This window comes from Notolepis coatsorum, assembly GCF_963971535.1.
Source record: "Notolepis coatsorum genome assembly, chromosome: 15".
NCBI lineage: Eukaryota > Metazoa > Chordata > Actinopteri > Aulopiformes > Paralepididae > Notolepis > Notolepis coatsorum.
In genome coordinates, this window is record NC_140179.1 from 65108111 (window position 1) to 65132507 (window position 24397).

Below are 24397 nucleotides of genomic sequence, written 5' to 3' on the forward strand. Positions count from 1 at the left end.
ACTAATGCCAAAGCTTCTTTCTTTCACCATAGGATCGAGGCCTCTGCCAAGAATCTTCGCAAACTGCATGCTACCATGTCCTCCCTCCTCACTCCCCCCCCACCTCCTCCTCCCTCATCTTTTTCTGCCGAAGACTTTGCGATCTTCTTTGAGGAAAAAGTGGAGAACATCCGCAGCTCCTTCTCCAACCCCCACCCATTCCAAACGCTGAATCGAGAACCTCATCCTTCACTCTGTCATCTTTCTCTCCCATTACAGAAGCCGAGACCCTGACACTGGTAACGTCGAACCGTCCGACTACATGCCAGCTGGACCAGCTACCCTCCCCACTCCTCCAGACCATAGCACCGGACATCCTCCCATTCCTAACTGCAACCATCAACTCCTCACTCAACTCGGGGGTGGTCCCCACCTCCCTAAAACAAGCCAGAGTCACGCCCCTCATAAAAAAACCAACCCTGAACCCCACCGTCATAGCCAACTATCGCCCTGTCTCTCTTCTCTCCTTCCTTTCTAAAACACTTGAACGTGCTGTATCCAACCAACTTACTGCTTATCTCTTACAGAATGACCTCCTAGACCCCAATCAGTCTGGCTTCCGGACTGGCCACTCCACAGAAACGGCCCTCATTGCGGTCACAGAGGCACTTCACTTAGCAAAAGCGAAAGGCCTCTCCTCTGTCCTGATTCTCCTAGATCTATCTGCAGCCTTCGACACAGTCAACCATCAGATCCTCCTCGCGGCCCTCGCAGGAATGGGAGTGGCTGGATCTGCGCTGACATGGCTGACATCATACCTCAATGACCGCTCCTACCAAGTGTCATGGAGAGGGACTCTGTCGGCCACCCGCCCCCTCCGGACGGGTGTCCCCCAGGGCTCGGTCCTAGGACCCCTTCTCTTCTCCCTCTACACTAAATCACTGGGTAACATTATCACATCTCATGGCTTCTCATATCATTGTTATGCCGATGATACTCAACTCTTCCTCTCCTTCCCTCCCTCAGATATCCACGTCTCTGAGCGGATCTCGGCCTGTCTGTCCGACATCTCCGCCTGGATGACGACCAACCACCTCAAACTGAACCTAAGCAAAACAGAATTGCTCCACCTGCCGGCCAAATCCTCCCCCCTGACCGACCTCTCCATCACAGTCGAGAATGCAGCTGTGACCGCGTCGCCGACCGCCAAGAACCTTGGTGTTGTCCTCGACGACCAGTTGAACTTCTCTGCTCACATCGCAGCGACAACCAGAACCTGCAGATTCCTCCTGAGCAACGTCAGAAGGATACGCCCCTTCCTGACAAAAGAAGCCACCCAACTCCTCGTCCAATCAACAGTCATCTCCCGCCTCGACTACTGCAACGCACTGCTAGCTGGCCTCCCGGCCACTGCCACCAAGCCTCTTCAACTCATTCAAAATGCAGCGGCCCGCCTGATCTCAAACCTACCGAAGTCAGCCCATGTCACCCCACTTCTTAGGGACCTGCACTGGCTCCCCATTGCTGCACGTATCCGCTTCAAGGCCCTCGACCTAGCATACCGTGCGGCAAAGGGAACCGCTCCCGCCTACCTCCGGTCAATGGTCTCTAACTACACACCCTCAAGACCCCTACGCTCTGCGTCTTCTGGCCGCCTCAGATCTACTCCTATCCAAGCTCCCGGAGGGGCATCAAAGAGAAGCCGCCTATTCTCAGTCCTTGCCCCACAATGGTGGAATGAACTACCCATCCCAGTTAGGACAGCCGAATCCCGTCCAATCTTTCGCCGTCGACTAAAGACTCACTTCTTCAACCATTATCTGAAATGATAAAAAAAAAAAAAAAAAAAAAAAAAAAAAAAAAAAATCTAACCCCGACTAACCTTAATGTCATGCACTTGTCCTAATAAACTAACCTACACTGTAACACGCAACACTTTGATGAACATTGTTACTCAGCTGATAGAGTTATACCCTTCTTGCTGTCTTGTCGCACAGAACTTGTAAGTCGCTTTGGATAAAAGCGTCAGCTAAATGACTAAATGTAAATGTAAAATGTAGTGAAATGAAGGTGGACATGCCAAATACAAATAAGAATAGAATAAAATAGAAATGATAAAAAGTACTAAGTACAATTTCGTAAAAAAATAATAAAACTGAAAAAAGCAGAACTCTTCTATCACCAAGCACATCTTACCTAACGCTAACCCTAACCCTATCACCAAGCACATCTTACCTAACGCTAACCCTAACCCTATCACCAAGCACATCTTACCTAACCCTAACCATATCACCAAGTACATCTTACCTACAGTAGATTGGTTTCACTAACTGTAATGTACTTGAAGTGTGTACTGTGCTGCTGTAGTATCTAGAGTTAGGGTGTTGTTGAAGTGTGTACTGTGCTGCTGTAGTATCTAGAGTTAGGGTGTTGTTGAAGTGTGTACTGTGCTGCTGTAGTATCTAGAGTTAGGGTGTTGTTGAAGTGTGTACTGTGCTGCTGTAGTATCTAGAGTTAGGGTGTTGTTGAAGTGTGTACTGTGCTGCTGTAGTATCTAGAGTTAGGGTGTTGTTGAAGTGTGTACTGTGCTGCTGTAGTATCTAGAGTTAGGGTGTTGTTGAAGTGTGTACTGTGCTGCTGTAGTATCTAGAGTTAGGGTGTTGTTGAAGTGTGTACTGTGCTGCTGTAGTATCTAGAGTTAGGGTGTTGTTGAAGTGTGTACTGTGCTGCTGTAGTATCTAGAGTTAGGGTGTTGTTGAAGTGTGTACTGTGCTGCTGTAGTATCTAGAGTTAGGGTGTTGTTGAAGTGTGTACTGTGCTGCTGTAGTATCTAGAGTTAGGGTGTTGTTGAAGTGTGTACTGTGCTGCTGTATTATAGGAAAACGCAAATATGGAATTGGGACTCAAGGGCAAAAACACTTGATCTTGTTGGTCCCTACTTCAGTGTAAGTGCTGTATTCTATTATGCCATAGCGTCTTCCTGTACTGTGTGTCTTCTTGTATGTGTGTGTATGTATGTGTGTGTGTATGCGTGTGTGTATGTGTGTAGTTGCAATGCAGTAACAATGTAGTTGCACTTTTGTAACTAATTGTCTCTCATCTGATTGCATTATTAACTCTATATCTGTGATCATTGGTAGTCGCCACAGGAGGGGATGCTGCTTCCTGTTTCCATAGACTCAGACTAAACTCCACTTCCTGTTTCCATAGACTCAGACTAAACTCCACTTCCTGTATCCATAGACTTGGACTAAACGCCACTTCCTGTATCCATAGACTCAGACTAAACTCCACCTCCTGTATCCATAGACTCAGACTAAACTCCACTTCCTGTTTCCATAGACTCAGACTAAACTCCACTTCCTGTTTCCATAGACTCAGACTAAACTCCCCTTCCTGTATCCATAGACTCGGACTAAACTCAACTTCCTGTATCCATAGACTCAGACTAAACTCCACTTCCTGTTTCCATAGACTCAGACTAAACACTGCTTCCTGTTTCCATAGACTCAGACTAAACACTGCTTCCTGTATCCATAGACTCAGACTAAACTCCACTTCCTGTATCCATAGACTCAGACTAAACTCCACTCCTGTATCCACAGACTCAGACTAAACTCCACTTCCTGTATCCATAGACTCGGACTAAACTCCACTTCCTGTATCCATAGACTCAGACTAGATACATGTGTCCTTTTGAAATTTGAATGGTTTGTGCATCTATTGTTTGTGTTCAAGGATCTTTGTGTAAAATGTGAACACCACTAAAGATGTTGACATGTGTGTCTGCAGGGTGGCCAAGGCCCTGAAGGTGGCGGTATATGAGGTGCCGACAGGCTGGAGGTACTTTGGAAACCTGATGGACTCTGGGAGGTGTTCCCTCTGTGGGGAGGAGAGCTTTGGGACGGGTAAGGACACATTTACCCTTTTCTTAGTAAACCTTTATTCAATCTGGTCAATTGGCAAAGAGCACATCACACTCTCGTTTACAGCAACAGCCTTGGGGAGACTGGGGTGGATGGGTTACACACACACACACAGACACACACACAGACACACACACACACACACACACACACACACACACACACACACACACACACACACAGACACACAGACACACACACACACAGACACACACACACCCCCCCCCCACACACACACACACACACACAGACAGACACACACACACACGGTCAATCACTCCATTCTGATTGACAAGCTAAAAGCAATTGGTTTTGATAGTCTATCAGTGAGCTGGATGCAATCCTACCTTGAGGGGAGGGAACAGATGGTGGAGGTAAACGGTACCCTATCCCCCCCCCTCACAGTGAGCTGTGGTGTTCCACAAGGAAGCATACTAGGACCGCTACTGTTCCTAATTTATGCAAATGACATGTCGTCAGCTTGTGACTGCAACTTGTTCCTGTTTGCGGACGACTCAGCCCTGCTGGTCTCTGACAAGAACAAGTTACAGGTTGAAAAAACCCTCAGCTCGGAACTAGGCAGAATCTGCATATGGCTCGCTGATAACAAACTATCATTACACATGGGCAAAACAGAGTCCATTCTCTTCGGTTCAAATAACAAACTCAGCAAGACCGACGGCTTCTCAGTTACAGTGGGTGACAATATTGTCACAAGGAAAGATGAAATTACCTACCTGGGGTCCATCCTAGAGGCTAATCTCTCCTGTGACAAAATGGCATCCAATGTAATAAAAAAAGTCAACCAACGAACTCGATTCTTGTACCGGATCTCCTCTCTGGTAAACAAGAACACCCTGAAGACTCTGGCAGGAGCACTCATTCAGGGGTACTACGACTATGCTTGCACCTCATGGTACCAAAGCACCTCAAAGGCGCTAAAAACAAAATTACAAACATCTCAAAACAAACTGGTCAGACTACTGCTTGACCTTACTCCTAGAACCCACCTCACCCCTGCCCACTTCGACAACCTAGGATGGCTTAGAGTAGACGACAGAGTACAACAACTTGCAATGGGCCTGGTCTACAAGATACACTACACGACCAAGGTACCCATGTACATGTCAAAATACTTCCCAAAGGTCAGTGAATACCACGATCACAACACCAGAGGGAGCTCCACAAATCATGTCAAACCCAGATTCGGCTCAAATAAGGGACTAAACACGTTTCGCAATTATGCCACATCAATGTGGAACGCCCTACCCAAAGCTGTAAAGGAATGTGGATCACTACCCACTTTCAAAACCTCTCTCAAGGGACACCTACGGGAGACTGCAATTCAACACTGGCCCCTGTAAATATCCTAACCCAATCATTCCAACCCCCTCCAATGTACAGTCATTTACCTAGTATGGTTTTGTCAATAGTTCAATGTACAATTGTGTTTGTTTGTACAGTGTCTCCTCCCCCCCCCCCCTCAATGTACAGTGTTACTTGTTTATACAGTGTGCCCCCCGCCCCCCCCCCCCCAACCACCTCCAATGTAAATTACCCAGTATGGTTGTCAATATCCCAATGTACCCAACCCCCCCCACCCAACCTCCAATGTACAGTTTCTACGTCAAATGTATATACTCCCCTTTCTTGACTCCTTCTGTATCACAAACAGTACTGTATTTGCAAATCTGGTATGTCATAAATGTATAGATGTAGCAGTACTGACTATCTGTATGTCATGTATGTCATATATGTCTATATGAATTGAAAATGGGGGACCCTGATGGAAACAAGACAAACGTCTTTCTCAGGTCTGCATCCCCTTAACAATTGTATGTATTGAGCCGTACTGTATTGTACCCATTCTGCAATCTGTTAAATAAAGTTTTCATTCATTCATTCATTCACACACACACACTCTCTCTCTATCTAATAACAACACACCATGTTAATAACAACACACCATGAGTTAATAACAACACACCATGTTAATAACAACACACCATGAGTTAATAACAACACACCATGTTAATAACAACACATCATGTGTTAATAACAACACACTATGAGTTAATAGCAACACACCATGAGTTAATAACAACACAACATGCTGCTAGAAGACCCCAGAAGCCTCTACAACATCTCACCCAGAATGGTAAGAACCATCTCAGAAAGGCAAATGTCTGTGCCTGAATTGCCTGAGTTTCTGATTGTGGGTGACACAGCTGTAAAAGATGTAAAATGCAAAGGAAAGAGGAAAGCAAAAGTATTATGTTTTTCCAAAGACACAGGGCGGGATCCACAAAGAATGGATTGAACGGTGCTAATTGCACCCTTACTTACAATTCATGATTAATTGAAAATGGGGGACCTTGATGTAAACAAGACGAAAGTCTTTCTCTGGTCTGCATCCCCATCTCTCTCTAGTGGTGTAGGTATCTCTCTCTCTCTAGTTGTGTAGGTCTCTCTCACTCTCTAGTTGTGTAGGTCTCTCTCACTCTCTCTCTCTCTAGTGGTGTAGGTATCTCTCTAGTAATATATGTTACGGTTCCAGGTAGGAATTGAGTTCCAATTGTAGAAGAATTGTATTTTAGAAGGAGACAGAGATGTGGTTGCTCTTATCGAATTGTGTGTTCCTTTTATTATTAGAATCACCAGAGCAAGGACACGGTAAAGATAACAAACAGACGCCAGGCGTCAACTGAGAATATACTTAAGGAAGAACTAAATCATAATAACAGCGACAAGAGGTTCCAGCACTTGTCCTGTGGCCGACTGCACGCATGTTCTGTTTGAAGATCTGACAAAGAGACAGAGAACAAGGGTTACTAAATAGCCACATTCCTGACATACCACATGCAGCAATTAGTGACAACAAACCAGAGGTGACAGTCAATCAGTGTAGTGACAGCAATAAGTGCAATAATATAGAACAGGGTGAAGTACTCCAGAAGGCAGTAGGGTTTCCTGTTCTGGAAGAGAACAGAAACCCAGAACGTTACAGTACCTCCCCCCGACGAACGGCACCTGACGTTCACCTAGGGGCCTCGGGATGCAGCCGACGATAATCGCCAATAAGGCTGTGGTCTAAGATATCCCTTTGAGGCACCCAGGCACTCTTCTACCCCGTACCCCTCCCAATCCACCAAGAACTGAAACCCCCTACCCCTCCGCCTACAACCCAGGATCCTCCGCACTGTGTAGACAGTCTGACCGTCAAGGATGCGTGGCGGAGGAACCGCGGGAAGTGGCGGGGACAAGGGCGATGAGAGGAATGGCTTCAACAGGGACACATGAAACGTCGGATGAACCCGCATGGAAGCTGGAAGTAGCAACCTGTAAGCCACAGGGTTCACCCGACGAACCACTTTAAAGGGGCCTATGAAGCGAGGAGCCAGCTTCCTGGATTCCACCCGGAGAGGGAGATCACGGGGGGAAAGCCAAACCCGCTGCCCCAGGCAGAAAACCAGAGCCAGACGACGCTTGCGGTTAGCCTGCCGCTGAGCCTTCACAGAGGCCTTCTGTAGCGCCATCCGAACCCGGTTCCACATCCCGCAACAGCGAGCCACGTGGGCCTGGACCGAGGGCACCTCAGCCTCCCGCTCCTGTTCTGGGGAAAAGAGGCGGTTGAAAACCATACTGACACTGAAAGGGAGACATACCTGTAGAGGAGGAGAGGAGGGTATTATGCCCATACTCTGCCCAGGCCAACCTCCTACTCCAAGTCGCCGGACAACCGGCAATGTAGCACCTCAGAACCCCCTCTAGATCCTGGTTGACGCACTCCGTCTGCCCGTTGGACTGCGGATGAAACCCAGACGACAGGCTGATGGAGGCGCCGAGGCTGGAGGCAAATGCCTTCCAGAACCTGGAGGCGAACTGAGGGCCCCGGTCAGACACAATATCCACTGAAAGCCAGTGGACCCGAAAGACGTGCTGCACCACCAGGTCAGCCGTCTCTTGAGCCGAGGGAAGTTTGGGGAGGGGAATGAAGTGGGCCGCCTTGGAGATGCGGTCCACTACCACCAAAATGGTAGTGAACCCATCTGACGGGGGAAGGCCAGAAATAAAATCCAGGGATATGTGCGACCAGGGACGTTTGGGAATAGGAAGCGGCCGGAGGAGACCCGCCGGTGCACGGCGAGAGGTCTTACTGCTCGCGCACACCGGACAGACCGCCACAAAGGAACACGTATACCCCTCCTCTGTAGGCCACCAGAACCTCCTACGGATAAAATCCAGGGTCCTGGCGGCCCCAGGGTGGCGGGTGAGGGAGGAGGTATGTGCCCACTGCAGCAGTCGTGAGCGCGCAGCCATGGGCACATACATCTGAACCGGAGGACCCCCACCGGGATCGGGCTCCTGTGCCAGAGCCGATCTTACCACCCTATCTATGCCCCATGACACGGGAGCCAAAATAAGGGCCTGTGGAATAATAGGGTAGGCCTTCTCCTCCCGGTCCGGAGGGTCAAACTGGCGAGACAGAGCGTCAGGCTTGACGTTCTTGGAACCGGGCCGGTAGGAGATGGAAAATCTAAATCGAGTGAAGAATAACGCCCACCTGGCCTGACGAGCGTTAAGGCGCTTAGCCCCCTGGATGTAAGCCAAGTTCTTATGATCAGTGCCGCCCCCTCCAACCAATGTCTCCATTCCTCCAGTGCCAATTTGATTGCCAACAACTCCTGATTACCCACGTTGTAGTTGCGCTCGGCCGAAGACAGCCGGCGCGGAAAAAAAGCGCAAGGATGCACTTTCCCGTACTTTAAGCATATCTAAACCCCCCCCCCACCGCGATATCAGAGGCATCCACTTCCACTATAAACAGAGCCTCCGAATCGTGGCGGATCAGTACAGCGGCTGAGGTAAACCGACGTTTGAGGTCGCAGAAGGCTGACTCTGCCCGAGGCGACCATTCAAAGCCAGTGAGAGAGGCCTTAGTGAGAGCTGTAAGAGGATTGGCTAAGGCGCAAAAATTGCGAATAAAACGCCTGTAAAAATGTGCAAAGCCCAAAAAAGCTGTAACACCTTGAGCTACAAAGGACGTGGCCAGTCCAAGACTGCACTCACCTTGGCTGGATCCATGCGAAGATCACCCTTCGTCAACACAAAGCCCAAGAAGGAAACGGTGTCAGTGTGAAACACACACTTCTCTGCCTTAACAAATAGCTGATGCTTGAGGAGCCGCTGTAACACCTCACGAACATGCAGTTGGTGTTGCACCATATCGCGGAAAACAATTGGATATCATCTAAGTACACAAAGACTGACACCCCAATTAAATCCCACAGCACGTCGTTAACCAGGGCTTGGAAAACTGCCGGAGCATTAGCTAAACCAAAGGGCATAACTAAGTACTCATAATGCCCGTTGGGCGTGTTAAATGCAGTCTTCTACTCTTCTCCCTCTCTAATCCTGACCAGGTTGTATGCATTACGTAAGTCAAGTTTAGAGAAGACCTGCGCCCCCTGTAAGCACTTAAAGGCGGTGACCATGAGAGGCAGGGGGTAATGGTTCTTGATGGAGACGTCGTTCAATCCCCTATAATCGATGCCCGGCCGGCCGCTGGCTACCATCCTTTTTTGCTACAAAAAAGAATCCAGTACCTGCAGGGGATGTGGACGGACGAATATGCCCTGCGGACAGTGCCTCTTGAATATAGGTGTTCATGGACACTGTCTCAGGGCGAGAGAGAGAAAACATACGCCCACGGGGTGGAGAGGTACCAGGAAGAAGATTAATGGGGCAGTCGTAAGATCTATGAGGCGGTAGTGCTTTAGCACGCGCTTTACTAAAAACTTCCGCCAGGTCCCAATAAATCTCAGGCATGCCTGCTAAATCGGGTTTAGAAGGTATGACAGAGTCTGCAACGATCACCACCATCCTGGAGAGAGACAAGGGAGACAAAAGAGAAGAGGGGGGGGGGGGGCGGGTGAACCTTTTATGCTCTGTAAGCCAAGGGTGATCTAAAACAATGACAGAATGGGGAGACATGACAACATAAAATTGTAAACATTCCCACTCACTACCAGCCACCTGAACATGCAGGTGCACAGTGCGCTGGGTAATGATCCCACTACCCAGTGGTTGACCGTCCAATGACTGAACCGGAATCGGTACCTCCAGTGTCTCCAACGGGACCCCCACTCCAATGCCAAACCCACATGAATCAAATTACCCGCCGCCTAGGGCTGGGCGATATGGCCAAAAACGTTATCGCGATAAAATAATAAAATAATTTTCATATCACTCGATATCGATAATTATCGTCGATATAATTTCTGTCAAGTTTAATTAACTTCTTATGCCCAGCGCCAGACTCACTTGTTTTGCTGCTGTAGAACGGAGACGAGTTGGAGAGCCGTCGCGTGTCGAGCCAACCCTTTGAGAAGCGTTGTGGTCCCGGCTTGAATTCTCCATGAATGTGTCCAAGTCCATAATCCATATAAATCCATTTTGTTATATCCAACACATTCTGAATGAATGTGTCTTGTGATTATGCCGCGTGATTTCAAACAACCAAAACAACTGAATGTCTCGAGTTGATGTCGTCATCAGTCCGTGCACGTTCTTCTACGCAGTAAACACGGCCCACGGCCTACGGCGTGTAAATAACATCTTACAAGACCAGTACCACCCAGCACACCATCTTTTTCAACTGCTGCCCTCTGGTCGAAGGTATAGATCCATCCAGTCCGGAACCAGCAGACTGACCAACAGCCTCTATCCACGGGCTGTCAGGCTGCTCAACGATCAACATCAACTTGCCCCCCCCGCATCCCACCTCCCCCACAACCCCCGTCCCCAACCCCCGGTGACATAACTCCCACTTCCACATTACAACAATAACTGTGAACCGGACTTGCATTGCTGCACTATACACTATTTCATCCATTGCAAGTCAATGCCCCCCCCCTCCTTCCATTAACTCACTGGACTGTCACTGAAATATTTATATTTATTATTTGCACTAGCACTGAATGCACTTGGGACAATGATGGTATGTTATTATTATTGAGGACATTGGAACATTGATACTTTATTATTATATTACTATTATTATTAACATTATTATTTTGCACATGCTATATTTTATGTTTGTATGCCAGTGGTGATGTTCCTAACACATTTTCAATGTACCAACAATGACAAATAAAGATCTATTCTATTCAGTGCATTATTATATTCCACCAGGGGCAACCTACCGCCACTGGATCATATTATAAGAATGGAACTAACAGTTAGCCAGAGCAAGCGGTGTATCCCACGACAATGTACTAACTATCACCCTAAAATACTCTGTTCCGCCCCAATACATTGCAACGACGTCCACCGCATACCCCACACTACTCTAACCGTGGCCTCAGAATTCACGCCACACACCTACTCCGCACGTAAACTATAAAATAGCGGCGTGCAAGCTAATGATCCTAGCCAGCCTTGTTTCCAATGTACTAACTATCACCATAAAATACTCTGTTCCGCGCCAATACATTGCAACGACGGCCACCGCAGCATACCCCAGACTACTCTAACCGTTACCCTCAGAATTCACGCCACACACCCACTCCGCACGTAAACTATAAAATAGCGGCGTGCAAGCTAATGATCCTAGCCAGCCTTGTTTACTACCCAGAGGTGCACCGCAGGTCTCCTTCTCTGTCGCCATCTCCTTCACTAATTGGTTGTTAGTGCGTGTGCTGATATCCAAGCTTGGAAAATCGATATATCGAAACTTTGCGACCACGTTTCATGGTTATTTCGAGGAAATAATTTATTGCGATAGTTATCGCTATCGTTTTATTGCCCAGCCCTACCGCCGCCCCTGAATCAACTAATGCCCTGGTCATCCTGAGAGAATTCCCCCACCCGACACTGACATCAAAAAAAGTATGTGTATCATCAATGACCGGGGAGAAATGCCCACCTGCTAAAACTTTCCCGAAGTTTAGCGAGCCCCCCCGTTTCCCGAAAATCCCAGACAGTTGGCGAAGCGATGTCCCGTGCGGCCGCAGCGGAAGCAGCGCTTCTCGTCGACACGCCTCTGTCTCTCCGCGTCAGACAGGCTCAGAGCGCCCAGTTGCATGGGCTCGTCACCCAGGCTCTCTCTCGTGTAATGAAATGCTGGTTCGACACCCAGGGACCGAAACTAGAGAGCGCCACCCGCCATTTGCGCTCAGTTTTTACGTTTGGCGCCTCCCACTGAGACGTCTGAGCGCCGTGTGACGGGCAATCAAATAGTCATGTGAAAACCGAAAATCATGATCCAATTCTTTACCGGAGTTCTCACTCGCTGTCTCAAGTCAAGTCAAGTCAAGTCAAGTCAAGTCAAGTCAAGTCTCAGCACAGACATGAAGCGCGCACCGCGCACTGCTGCTGCTACCCCCTCCCCACCTGTTTCTGTATGCCTGCATGTAAACAGAGGCTATTGCCTCCGAGTCACCGTGACGTTAGTTAGCACTGCTGCTGCTGCTCCTACCCCTGTATGCCTGCATGTAAACAGAGGCTATTGCCTCACCGTGACGTTAGTCTAGTCAGTGTGGGACCTTCGTGAGATAACGTTAGCTACCGTTACAAAATGACCCAGTCAACTATTCACTTAGTTTAATACATGAGGCATTGTGTAACGTTATCCAGCCGGCTAGCTACGGATAGCTCCCGACATCAACAAATCCTCCAGCAATAGTCCAGTGCATAATACCTCCGTTGGCTAGGTAACTAGTCACTACGAAATGTCGCAGTAAACTAAATAGTTCACTGAGGCGTTGTCCCAACGCCATCCAGCAGTAGCTACAGATAGCTCCTGGCATCAATGTCCTACAACAACAACATGCGTATTCGAGTCCCTGGTTTACATCGCATGAGTGAGGGCTGCTGACTAGGGTCCAGGTGCAGCGCCGGAGAATTCTTTTGCATGCTGAATGTAGCGTTTAGGGTCCAGCTGCACCCCCGGAGAATCCTTGCTGGAGCTGGAGGCCACTCGAGTATACACACAGACAGTGGAGCTGTTTGCAGACAGCGAGGTGGCGATGTCTCGCAGATAACACAATCACAAGTATGATTATATATATATTTTATTAAAAAAAATTATATAAAATAATAATAAAAAAAATGTATCAAAAAAAAGTTGGCAGGTAAGAAATATGCTTGGCGGGTAGATTCTTCCCATCTACCCGCCACTGGCCGGTGAGTCAAAAAGTTAATTTCACTCCCTGTCGACACCGGAAGAAGGGCGGAAGAGTACCTGTGTCGATGCTCCCCTCTCGCGCTCCCTCTCCTGATGTCGATTGTCCATCCTTATGGCCAGGTTGATGAGGTGGTCCAGTCGTTCGGGTAGCTCCTGTGTGGACAGCTCATCCTGCATCCGCACAGAGAGCCCCTGCAAAAACAGAACACAACATGGAATTTCCGGCCAGGCCGCCTCTCGAGCCACAATGCGGAAATCAATGGCGTAATCTGCCACACAGCGAATGCCTTGCTGGTGGGATGTAAGCCGCCCACCGGCTTCATAAATGGAAATCACCCGGGAGGTGTCGAACACATGTCGCAGCTCCCGGGTGAAGGCATCCGCGCTGCGGCAGATTACTGACCCATTTTCCCATTCTGCCATGGCCCAAGAGAGAGCACGACCTGTGAGGAGAGTGATAATATAGGCGACACGAGACACATCAGTGGGGAAAGTAAGAGGCTGAAGTTGAAACACAAGAGAGCACTGGGTGACGAACTCGCGACAACCCTCCGGAGCTCCTCCATACTGATCAGGCGGCGGCAGCCGTGGCTCTCAGGTCTCCTCACGACCAACTGGATGTACGAGCCCTCCTTCCCCGCCGGCCGGCGAGGCTACAGACGTGGATTCCACCGCTGTTACCGCCCTGGCGGCTGTAGTGCGAGCGTCGTTAGCCGCAGCTAATGCTGAAGCTGCTGTTTCCTAGGAAACGATGGACAGGTCTCCCAGACGACCCAGCTCGACGCTTACTTCCATCTGGCGTTCGATGAGGACCCTCAGTTGGTCCCGCTGAGCCACCATCTCCTCTCGAAGTCCTTCTGTGGAACTCAACGTTGGTCGGATCTTCTGTTACGGTTCCAGATAGGAATTGAGTTCCAATTGTAGAAGGAAGAAGGAGATGTGGTTGCTCTTATCGAATTGTGTGTTCCTTTTATTATTAGAATCACCAGAGCAAGGATACGGTAAAGATAACAAACAGACGCCAGGCGTCAACTGAGAATATACTTAAGGAAGAACTAAATCATAATAACAGCGACAAGAGGTTCCAGCACTTGTCCTGTGGCCGACTGCACGCATGTTCTGTTTGAAGATCCGACAAAGAGACAGAGAACAAGGGTTACTAAATAGCCACATTCCTGACATACCACATGCAGCAATTAGTGACAGCAAACCAGAGGTGACAGTCAATCAGTGTAGTGACAGCAAACCAGAGGTGACAGTCAATCAGTGCAATAACATAGAACAGGGTGAAGTACTCCAGAAGGCGGTTGTTACACTCCCAGACCTGCACAAGGTTGGGAGAGGCAACCCCGCATTGACAGTAGGGACAATAGGAGTTAATGCAGTCGGTGAAGATGTTCACTGATTGCATTAGAAATCTACTGTTGTTACAATTAGGTTATTTATTACAAGTGTTATCTGTTTAGGTTGTTCTTTGTGTTTGGTATTCTTCTCCTGTGTTTTGTATTGCCTAGTTCCTCCTCCTGTTGTTTTGATTATTGTATTAGTTCTAGTGTCTTCTTCCCCCAGGTGTTTTCCATTTGTAATCAGTGTTAATTTGTGTCTGTATTTAGTGCTTGTGGTTTGTTGGGATCATTGTGGCGGCATTGTCTCCTCGTTTTCCCCGTGTCGTGCCTGCCTTCCCCGTTGATGTCTAGTGAGTTCTTGCCTGTCTACCCCTGTCGTTTTCTTGTTTTTCTTCGTTGTTTAGTAGTACTAGTTCCGTTAGTTTGTTTTGTATTTAGATTTAGTCAGTAAACATCCCTTCTTTAAGCATCACCCCTCGTATCTGCCTCCGTTCCTTCCTCCTGGTCTGCAAACTGTGTTCTCACCTTCATCATCACCCTCAACCCTAACAGAATGACGCCACCATCTAAGAGCACAGCAGACAAGGTGGCCGATACCATGACGATTATCCGTAGCATGGTGGACGTTTGTGGGTATTCTTGCTCCGGATGATCAACAAGGTCGCAACGGAGAGTCCGACACAGGAGCCAGCGATGCAGGTTATGGCCGACCACGTCACTGCCCTCATGGACGGGTTTAGGTCGCTTGCTACTGCCCTACCCACCAGCCGAATCCCAGGTAGGGTTCCCATGGCTAGCGTAGCTACGCCAGCTAACCGGTTCCCCATTGTTAGCACAACCCCATTTGCTAGCTTTCCCCCCGCAGCTAGCCAGCCAGCTAGCATAAGACTCATGGTCAGCCTAGCTCCTGAGGCTAACCAGACGTCCACAGCTAGCGCAGCCCCGCCCGTTAGCTTAGCTCCTACAGCTAACCAGATGTCCCCAGCTAGCACAGCCCCGCCCGTTAGCTTAGCTCCTACAGCTAACCAGACGTCCACAGCTAGCACAGCCCCGCCCATTAGCTTAGTTCCTGAAGCTAACCTGATGTTCACAGTTAGCACAACCCTATCTGCTAGCTTAGCCTCTGCAGCTAGCCAGGCTTCCCCAGCTAGCACAGTCCCCACTGCTAGCTTAGGCTCCAGATTCACAGTCAGCCTAGTTCCTGAAGCTAACCAGACGTCCACACCTAGCACAGTTCCGCCCGTTAGCTTAGCCCCTGCAGCTAACCAGACGTCCACAGCTAGCACAGTCCCCACTGCTAGCTTAGGCTCAAGGTTCACGGTCAGCCTAGTTCTTGAAGCTGACCAGATGTCCATGGCTAGTACAGTAAAACAGAGAGACCTATGTTCTCTCTGGACGGACCAGGTGGTCAAGAAGGGGACAAGCATCATTAATCAACCCCTCCATGCTCTGTCTCAGCGATTTTCACTGTTGCCTTCTGGCCGCCGTTATGACGTCCCACCAAGTAGGACCAACCGCTACTCCAAATATTTTGTCCCCTCGGCTATCAGACTTTTAAACACAGACGGTAGTCATTTTAAGTAGCCTTTTGCACTTGGTTGTCTGTTTTTACTTTTACTTTCACTGCTGGATTGTGTATCACATGGAGTGTTTCTCTTTTTATTTGCCGTGCTGTCATTGAGATGTTTTGTTGTTTGTTTGTCTTTGTTGCTTGTTGGTGAAGCTGCAAATATGAATTGCCCCACGCGGGATCAATAAAGTTGTCTGAATCTGAATCTGAGTCCCGCCCGGTAGCCTGGTCCCTACTGCTGGCTCAGGCCCCACGGTTAGCCTAGCTCCCGCAGTTCGCAGGCCTCCGAGGCCTAGCAAGGCTCGGAGGGCGAGCGGGGCTAGTACCGCTAACAAGGCCTCCACAGCTGATCCGGCCGTCGCTGCCAACCTGGTTCCGGTCAGCGTAGCCCCAGCTGTCACCGTTCCAGGCTCCTCATCTCCGGATCCTACGCCACGCCTCGCCGCCGAGACCGGTCCGGTCTCCACGTCCTGCCCAGCCTCTACACCTGGTCCGGCTGCTACACCGGCTCCTCGACTGGTCCTGGCCCCCCCGTCTGGTCCAGCCCTATGCCGTGATCGGCGCCCTGGTCCTCGCCGTGGTCTTCGCTGTGGTCTTCGCCGTGGTCTGTGTTGGATCCTGCTCCGGGGGTCGTCGCCGCCGCACCTCCGTTCCGGCTCTCCTGATCCGGTCCCTAGTCCGGCGGCTGGAAGGTCTCTCATCCGAGATCCTGCTCCGGGGTCCTTGCCCTCGGTCCCTGGCTCCAGGCTCCCTGACCGGCTCCCTGTTTCTCTCCCCGCCTCCCCTCTCCGGGCTTCTGTTCCCGTCCCCACCCCCCCTCGTCGGGCCTCGGTCCCCGGGTCCAACTCCCCTCGCCGGCCCCCTGTTTCTCTCCCCGCCTTCCCTCTCCAGGCCTCTGTTCTCATCCCCACCCCCCCTCGTCGGGCCTCGGTCCCCGGATCCAGTCCCACTCTCCGGGTCTCTGTCCCCATCCCCACCCCCCCTCTCCGGGCCTCTGCACCCGTTTTCAGCCCCCTTGGCTGCTATGCCCCTCCTGGGTTTTTTGCTCGGGCTCCCGGCCTTAGGTCTTCGGGTCCTCTCCCTGGGTTCGTTCCGGGGTCCCGGCTTCCTGCTTCACCCGTGTCCGGACATTGTTCTCGGTGGTCTGGAAGCCCCCCATTGGGGGGGAGGTACTGTTACACTCCCAGACCTGCACAAGGTTGGGAGAGGCAACCCCACATTGACAGTAGGGACAATATGAGTTACTGTCCCACACAGGGGATTGATGGTGGTGTTATGGCACCATCTGGTGTTCACCTGCAGTTAATGCAGTCGGTGAAGATGCTTACTGATCTGAAATCTACTGTTGTTACAATTAGGTTATTTATTACAAGTGTTATCTGTTTAGGTTGTTCTTTGTGTTTGGTATTCTTCTCCTGTGTTTTGTATTGCCTAGTTCCTCCTCCTGTTGTTTTGATTATTGTATTAGTTCTAGTGTCTTCTTCCCCCAGGTGTTTTCCATTTGTAATCAGTGTTAATTAGTGTCTTTATTTAGTGCTTGTGGTTTGTTGGGATGATTGTGGCGTCATTGTCTCCTCGTTTTCCCCGTGTCGTGCCTGCCTCCCCACGTTGATGTCTAGTGAGTTCTTGCCTGTCTACCCCTGTTGTTTTCTTGTTTTCCTTTGTTGTTTAGTAGTACTAGTTCCTTTCGTTTGTTTTGTATTTTGATTTAGTCAGTAAACATCCCTTCTTTAAGCATCGCCCCTCGTCTCTGCCTCCGTTCCTTCCTCCTGGTCTGCAAACTGTGTTCTCACCTTCATCATCACCCTCAACCCTAACAGCGGTAGGGTTTCCTGTTCTGGAAGAGAACCGAAACCCAGAACGTTACAAATATAGGTCTCTCTCTCTCTCTAGTGGTGTAGGTCCCTCTCTCTCTATCTAGTAGTCTAGGTCTCTCTCTCTCTCTAGTAGTCTAGGTATCTCTCTCTCTAGTAGTCTAGGTGTCTCTCTCTCTCTAGTAGTCTAGGTCTCTCTCTCTCTCTCTAGTAGTCTAGGTATCTCTCTCTCTAGTAGTCTAGGTGTCTCTCTCTCTAGTAGTCTAGGTCTCTTTCTCTCTCTCTCTCTCTCTAGTGGTGTAGGTCTCTCTCTAGTGGTGTAGGTCTCTCTATCTCTCTAGTGGTGTAGGTCTCTCTCTCTCTAGTAGTCGAGGTCTCTCTCTCTCTAGTAGTCTAGGTCTCTCTCTCTCTAGTGGTGTAGGTCTCTCTCTAGTAGTCTAGGTATCTCTCTTTCTCTAGTAGTCTAGGTCTCTCTCTCTCTAGTGGTGTAGGTATCTCTCTCTAGTGGTGTAGGTATCTCTCTCTAGTGGTGTAGGTATATCTCTCTCTCTAGTAGTCTAGGTCTCTCTAGTAGTCTAGGTGTCTCTCTCTCTAGTGGTGTAGGTCTCTCTCTCTCTAGTGGTGTAGGTCTCTCTCTCTCTCTAGTAGTCTAGGTGTTTGTCTCTCTCTCTCTCTCTAGTAGTCTAGGTGTCTCTCTCTCTCTCTCTCTCTAGTAATCTAGGTGTCTCTCTCTATCTCTCTCTCTAGTAGTCTAGGTGTCTCTCTCTCTCTCTAGTGGTGTAGGTCTCTCTCTATCTCTCTCTCTAGTAGTCTAGGTGTCTCTCTCTCTCTCTCTCTCTCTAGTAGTCTCTCTCTCTCTCTCCAGACAGAACGTATCTGGCTGTCTGGTCATCAGAGTGATTATGTGTAAATAAGATTCTTCTGCTATAAAAGGACTTGAACCACAACATGTAGCCAGACCTCTGCTGGCAGCCACTCTCACACACACACACACACACACACACACACACACACACGAATACTTTATTTGGTTCCACAAATGATATTACATAAACAGGGAATCAAATGTATCGGGGCCAAGCAGCACTGAACACTAAAGGGACACATAGCACCTCCTTCTCCATGCGGCTAAGCTGCTGAGACAGAGCAATATCTGGCAACTTGTTTGGCTTTTCACACACACACACACACACACACACACACACACACACACACACACACACACACACACACACACACACACACACACACACACACACACATTTACAGCAGAGGAGTTGAGGAGTGAGAACTGAACTGTGAGTGAGAGAGGAAGGAGAGATGGAGGGATGAGAGAGAGGGAGATACGTGGAGGGGATACAGCATGCTGTGTGCAGTCTCTCCTCTCGTCTTCCCATGTAAGAGAGAGAGAGAGAGAGAGAGAGAGAGAGAGAGAGAGAGAGAGAGACTGAGGGGATACAGTGTGCAGTCTCTCCTCTCGTCTTCCCATGTAAGAGAGAGAGAGAGAGAGGGAGAGAGAGAGAGAGAGAGGGAGAGAGAGAGAGGGAGAGAGAGACTGAGGGGATACAGCGTGCAGTCTCTCCTCTCGTCTTCCCATGTAAGAGAGAGAGAGAAAGAGAGAGAGAGAGAAAGAGAGAGAGACAGAGAGAGAGAGAGAGAGAGAGAGAGAGAGAGAGAGAGAGAGACGCTGAGGGGATACAGCGTGCTGTGTGCTGTCTCTCTCCCCATGTAAGGCTAGAAGGCTGGTGGGGAGTGGAGGCCAGAGTTCCTTGGAGACTCACTCGCTCACTCTCCCTGTCAGACCCACACTGGCTCTGGACCGCTTTCACAAACAGTCATTTAATCATCGGAAGCCAAACAATGATACATGGGTCTCTAACCGGGTTAGGGTTTAATCATCTGCCAAACAATGATACATTGGTCTCTAATTGGGCGGAGTGTTATGGTTTGTAACCGACCTCAAACGCAACGGCACAGACAGGAAGTTCAGAGTTAGCCAAATGCTAGGGCGTATTTATTTACAGAGTCAAAAGATGGATGAGGTACAGTAATCAAACAAACGGGGATTTGGCAAGTGACGTTGTAGCGGCTCTGCAGATACTCCCAGTAGATAGTGGTGGGGAATTGGCATGTGACGTTGTAGCGGCTCTGCAGATACTCCCAGCTTTCACTCACGGTGGAAAAAAAGAGAGAGAGATATCAGAAACAGCCCAACGAACACACAGAGGCAGAGAGGTGACTGAGTCCAGTATAAATCAAAAGTGACTTGATCTTCGGTGTACCACACCCAAGTTAGCTGAGTCCAGTGAAAAACAACACGGTATTCTTCAGTGTTATTCTAACACACAAAATAGCTGAGTCCAGTGCAAAACAAAACGGAATTCTTCAGTGTTATCCTAACACACAAAATTAGCTGAGTCCAGTACAAAACAAAAACGGTATTTCTTCAGTGTTAACCAAACACACAAAAAACTGATAATCCAAAAGGAACTGTTTCCAAAAACTCACCAAAGCGCAACGCGTAAAGCGGGCAGAAAACGAGGCGCAGCTCCAAAACGGGGAACCAGGTTCTCCACAGCGGTTCTCCACAAAAGGTCCTGGAGCAGTGGCGGCTCTACCACTAGGGGCGCTCGGGCGCCGCCCCCCCTCAGCTCCTACCCTGGTTATATGACAGAACAAGAAAAATAAGTTTTTAGTTTTTAGTTTTATAGCCCTATAAATAATATAAACATGTTTAAAATTAATAATATTTACTCATTTTAAGTATGTTTGTGTTTCCAATGCACAATATAACGTTATTATCGCAATTAAAAAACACTCGTTTTCCAAAGCAGTTTTTTTAATTTTTTTTTATTTTTTTGTATTTCTCGGCCCGGGCTATACGCGATAGCGCTCTGAGTGCGCGTCACAGTTTGATCGCTGTATCCGTCACAGCCAATCAGTGCATAACGTGTTGTGCATTGAAATATGACTATTATGTTGGAATCCGAGCGCGATTTGAAGCGGTCTAGCCAGTAGCGTCAAGAATATCTGTAGCCGCATTTCGCGGAGACGCTCTCTGATTGGCCGAGGCCAGTATTTTTTTCCGTAGCCGAATTTCACAGAGACGATCTCTGATTGGCCGAATCCAATTTCTAGGTTATTATTCCTAGGTTGGTCGGTGGAGAATAGATAGAAGTTGTGTTGTTGTGAGAATGATGCAGGCAGCTGTTTGTCTTAGACGAGCGTACCGTGACTGCAAGTTCTTTAGACTGTTAAGCTTAGGCACTCTTTCAAAGTTGGTTAAGGTTAGAGTTTGTCTTAGAGCATGGCGATAGAACGCCAGGTAGTTTGCAGGCTGTTCGAGGCGGAAATGGACAAAGACACAGCTCTTCACTCACACAGCTTGTTGGCTAACAACAAGCTATATGGATGCGGACAATATGGATGGACATCAACACAGGCTGGATGGACAATGCCATGGAGTGGATATACTTTATCAACAAGCCAACAACAAGGTAGATTAGCGATCTTAACTCTAGTTTAATACATGATACGTTGTCTACTGATGCCGCATAACGTTGTAACGTTACAGCTACTGCTAGCTGTTAGCTCCGTTATCTTAGCTGGCCACTTAAACGGAGTAACGTTAACGTTTAAACGTTATGTCGAGGTCATACAATACTACAGTCGACATAAGGTTAACGTTACCCCGTTTCCATGAAGTGTTTAAATAGCAGCAATCTTGTTGAAAATGTAACTTTACTAAAATGCTCTCTCTCTCGCTCTCGCTCTCGCTCTCTCTCTCTCTCTCTAATTTCGCCGCATGTGGGACATAACCACTCAGACAATGAATGGTAACTTGTTTAAAATAACGAGCTTTACAAATGTGTTTATTATTGAATGGATCTGACATCATCTGAGAGAGAGAGAGAGAGCGAGAGAGAGAGAGCGAGAGAGAGAGAGAGAGAGAGAGCTGTGCGTGTTTGTGCTGCGCCCCTAGTGGCGAAGTACCCAGCGGCCGCCACTGTCCTGGAGAGAAAGTAGACAGGAACAGCAACGGGGAAAAGCAGGTATATGCAGTTGTATTCCAGAACAGTAGTACTCAAAACGACCCGGCATCGAATGACAGAAGGTCAGGGTATATGAAGCCTCTGGGGCGCTGATTAGAACACACATCAGGTGCGTGATGGTAATTGATACTTGACTTAGAAGTGTGCGTTCGGCAACGGACCAATCATCACAGAATCCTCACAGTACCTTAAAGGAACGGAGCGTGTGGCGGGGAATGCATCAATCAACATAGTACCTTAAAGGAACGGAGCGTGTGGCGGGGAACGGACCAATCATCACAGTACCTTAAGAAGCCTGTGGTGGGGAAAGAACCAATCCTCACACGGAGTTGCTTTTGATTAATATCCGCGTGTGAGAGAGAGAGACAGAGAGAGAGAGAGAGAGAGAGAGAGACAGAGAGAGAGTAATAAACACAATATTTCTGACACTGGTAATACATTCACTGAGGTCCATAGAATAGCAGGCCTATAAATGACTTTAAAGAGGTTCTGAGAGAGCAGGTGTCTGTCCATCCGTCCAGATCGCTCCGCTGCCTGGTTCTGAGGTGTCTGTCGTCGCTCCCATACAACAGAGTTTGTCAAAAAGTGCCAAAATAATACATTTGAAAAACTCGAAAGCAACAACCTGGTTGCCTAGTTACATTTTATATCCGCACTTCATGCATTGCTTTTCATGCATCTGCCTATCTATAATTATGCCAATGTTATGCGTATTCTATGCCTATGACTATTTTATGTCTACATTACTGCTGTGAAGCACTCTGGGCTGCAATTCTTGTATGGAAGGTGCTCTACAAATATGTATTATTATTATTATTATTAATTACGCTGTGTGTGTCATTTGGCCATTGAACGATAACAAACTGTGAAGGATCGTGACATTTAGGGGATTCTAAATGGAGATTATGTTCAGTGTTTCACTCTCTGTCTCCTCCAGGTTCCGACCACATCCGCGAGAAGGATGGTCTGTGGTCAGTGCTGGTCTGGCTGTCCATCATGGCCAGCAAGAAGCAGGGGGTGGAGCAGATCGTCAGGGAGCACTGGGCCAAGATGGGACGAAACTACTTCTGCAGGTAACCCTGTCCGTCCGTCTGTCTGACTGTCTGTCTGTCTGTCTGTCTGTCTGTCTGTCTGTCTGTCTGTCTGTCTGTCTGTCTGTCTGTCTGTCTGTCTGTCTGTCTGTCTGTCTGTCTGTCTGTCTGTATGTCTGTCTGTCTGTCTGTCTGTCTGTCTGTCTGTCTGTCTGTCTGTCTGTCTGTCTGTCCGTCCGTCCGTCCGTCCGTCCGTCCGTCCGTCCGTCCGTCCGTCCGTCCGTCCAACCATCCATCCATCCATGGACATCCCCCCTTCCTTCCACACACACACTGTGGGTCTTACTAACTTGTGTACTAAGACATGTTCCTCTTCTTCTTTTTGTTTCTTTGAAACATGAAACTGGACATGAAGAAATCTTTATTTGTAGCACACATTGCTACATTGTCATGCAGCGAACACACAATTGCGAGATGGGCGACACATAGGAACACACACAATTTCATCTTTTCACTTGACCCATCCCGTCGTCCTTCCCCCCACCAAGGGCAGCCGGGAGCAGACATGGGCTGTGGGGTGGGGCCGCGCCCCGAGGACCAATCCAAGTGCTCCTGTCCGTCTTCGTTAGGGACGCGACAGCCTTAGCGATCTGTTCTGCATGTTTTTCCATTGGGTTTATCTATTTTTCTGGAGGGGAAACCCTTGTGAGCAGAGGGGGGAGAACATGCAAACTCCACACAGAAAGGCCCGGGAGATACCCCACCTGGGTACCTGGCAACCTGACAACCTGGTCCCCAAGCGGGAATAGTTTCCAGAACCTTCTAGCTGTGAGGAGACAGTGTTAACCACTACACCACCGTGCTGTGAGGAGACAGTGTTAACCACAACACCACCGTGCTGTGAGACAGTGTTAACCACTACACCACCGTGCTGTGAGGAGACAGTGTTAACCACAACACCACCGTGCTGTGAGACAGTGTTAACCACTACACCACCGTGCTGTGAGGAGACAGTGTTAACCACTACACCACCGTGCTGTGAGGAGACAGTGTTAACCACTACACCACCGTGCTGTGAGGAGACAGTGTTAACCACTACACCACCGTGCTGTGAGACAGTGTTAACCACTACACCACCGTGCTGTGAGGTGACAGTGTTAACCACTACACCACCGTGCTGTGAGACAGTGTTAACCACTACACCACGTGCTGTGAGGAGACAGTGTTAACCACTACACCACCGTGCTGTGAGGAGACAGTGTTAACCACTACACCACCGTGCTGTGAGGAGACAGTGTTAACCACTACACCACCGTGCTGTGAGACAGTGTTAACCACTACACCACCGTGCTGTGAGGAGACAGTGTTAACCACTACACCACCGTGCTGTGAGGAGACAGTGTTAACCACTACATCACCGTGCTGTGAGGAGATAGTGTTAACCACTACACCACCGTGCTGTGAGGAGACAGTGTTAACCACTACACCACCG

General features: G+C 48.9%; 1 protein-coding gene across 1 annotated transcript in view; it reads left to right on the forward strand.

The window, feature by feature from the left end:
* Positions 1-24397, forward strand: part of pgm5 (phosphoglucomutase 5) — a 158858-nt gene that overhangs the window by 90742 nt on the left and 43719 nt on the right. The window contains exons 7-8 of the mRNA XM_084330047.1: positions 3772-3887; positions 22812-22947. Coding sequence (XP_084186173.1) covers positions 3772-3887; positions 22812-22947 — 252 coding nt within the window. The remainder of the gene's footprint in view (positions 1-3771; positions 3888-22811; positions 22948-24397) is intronic.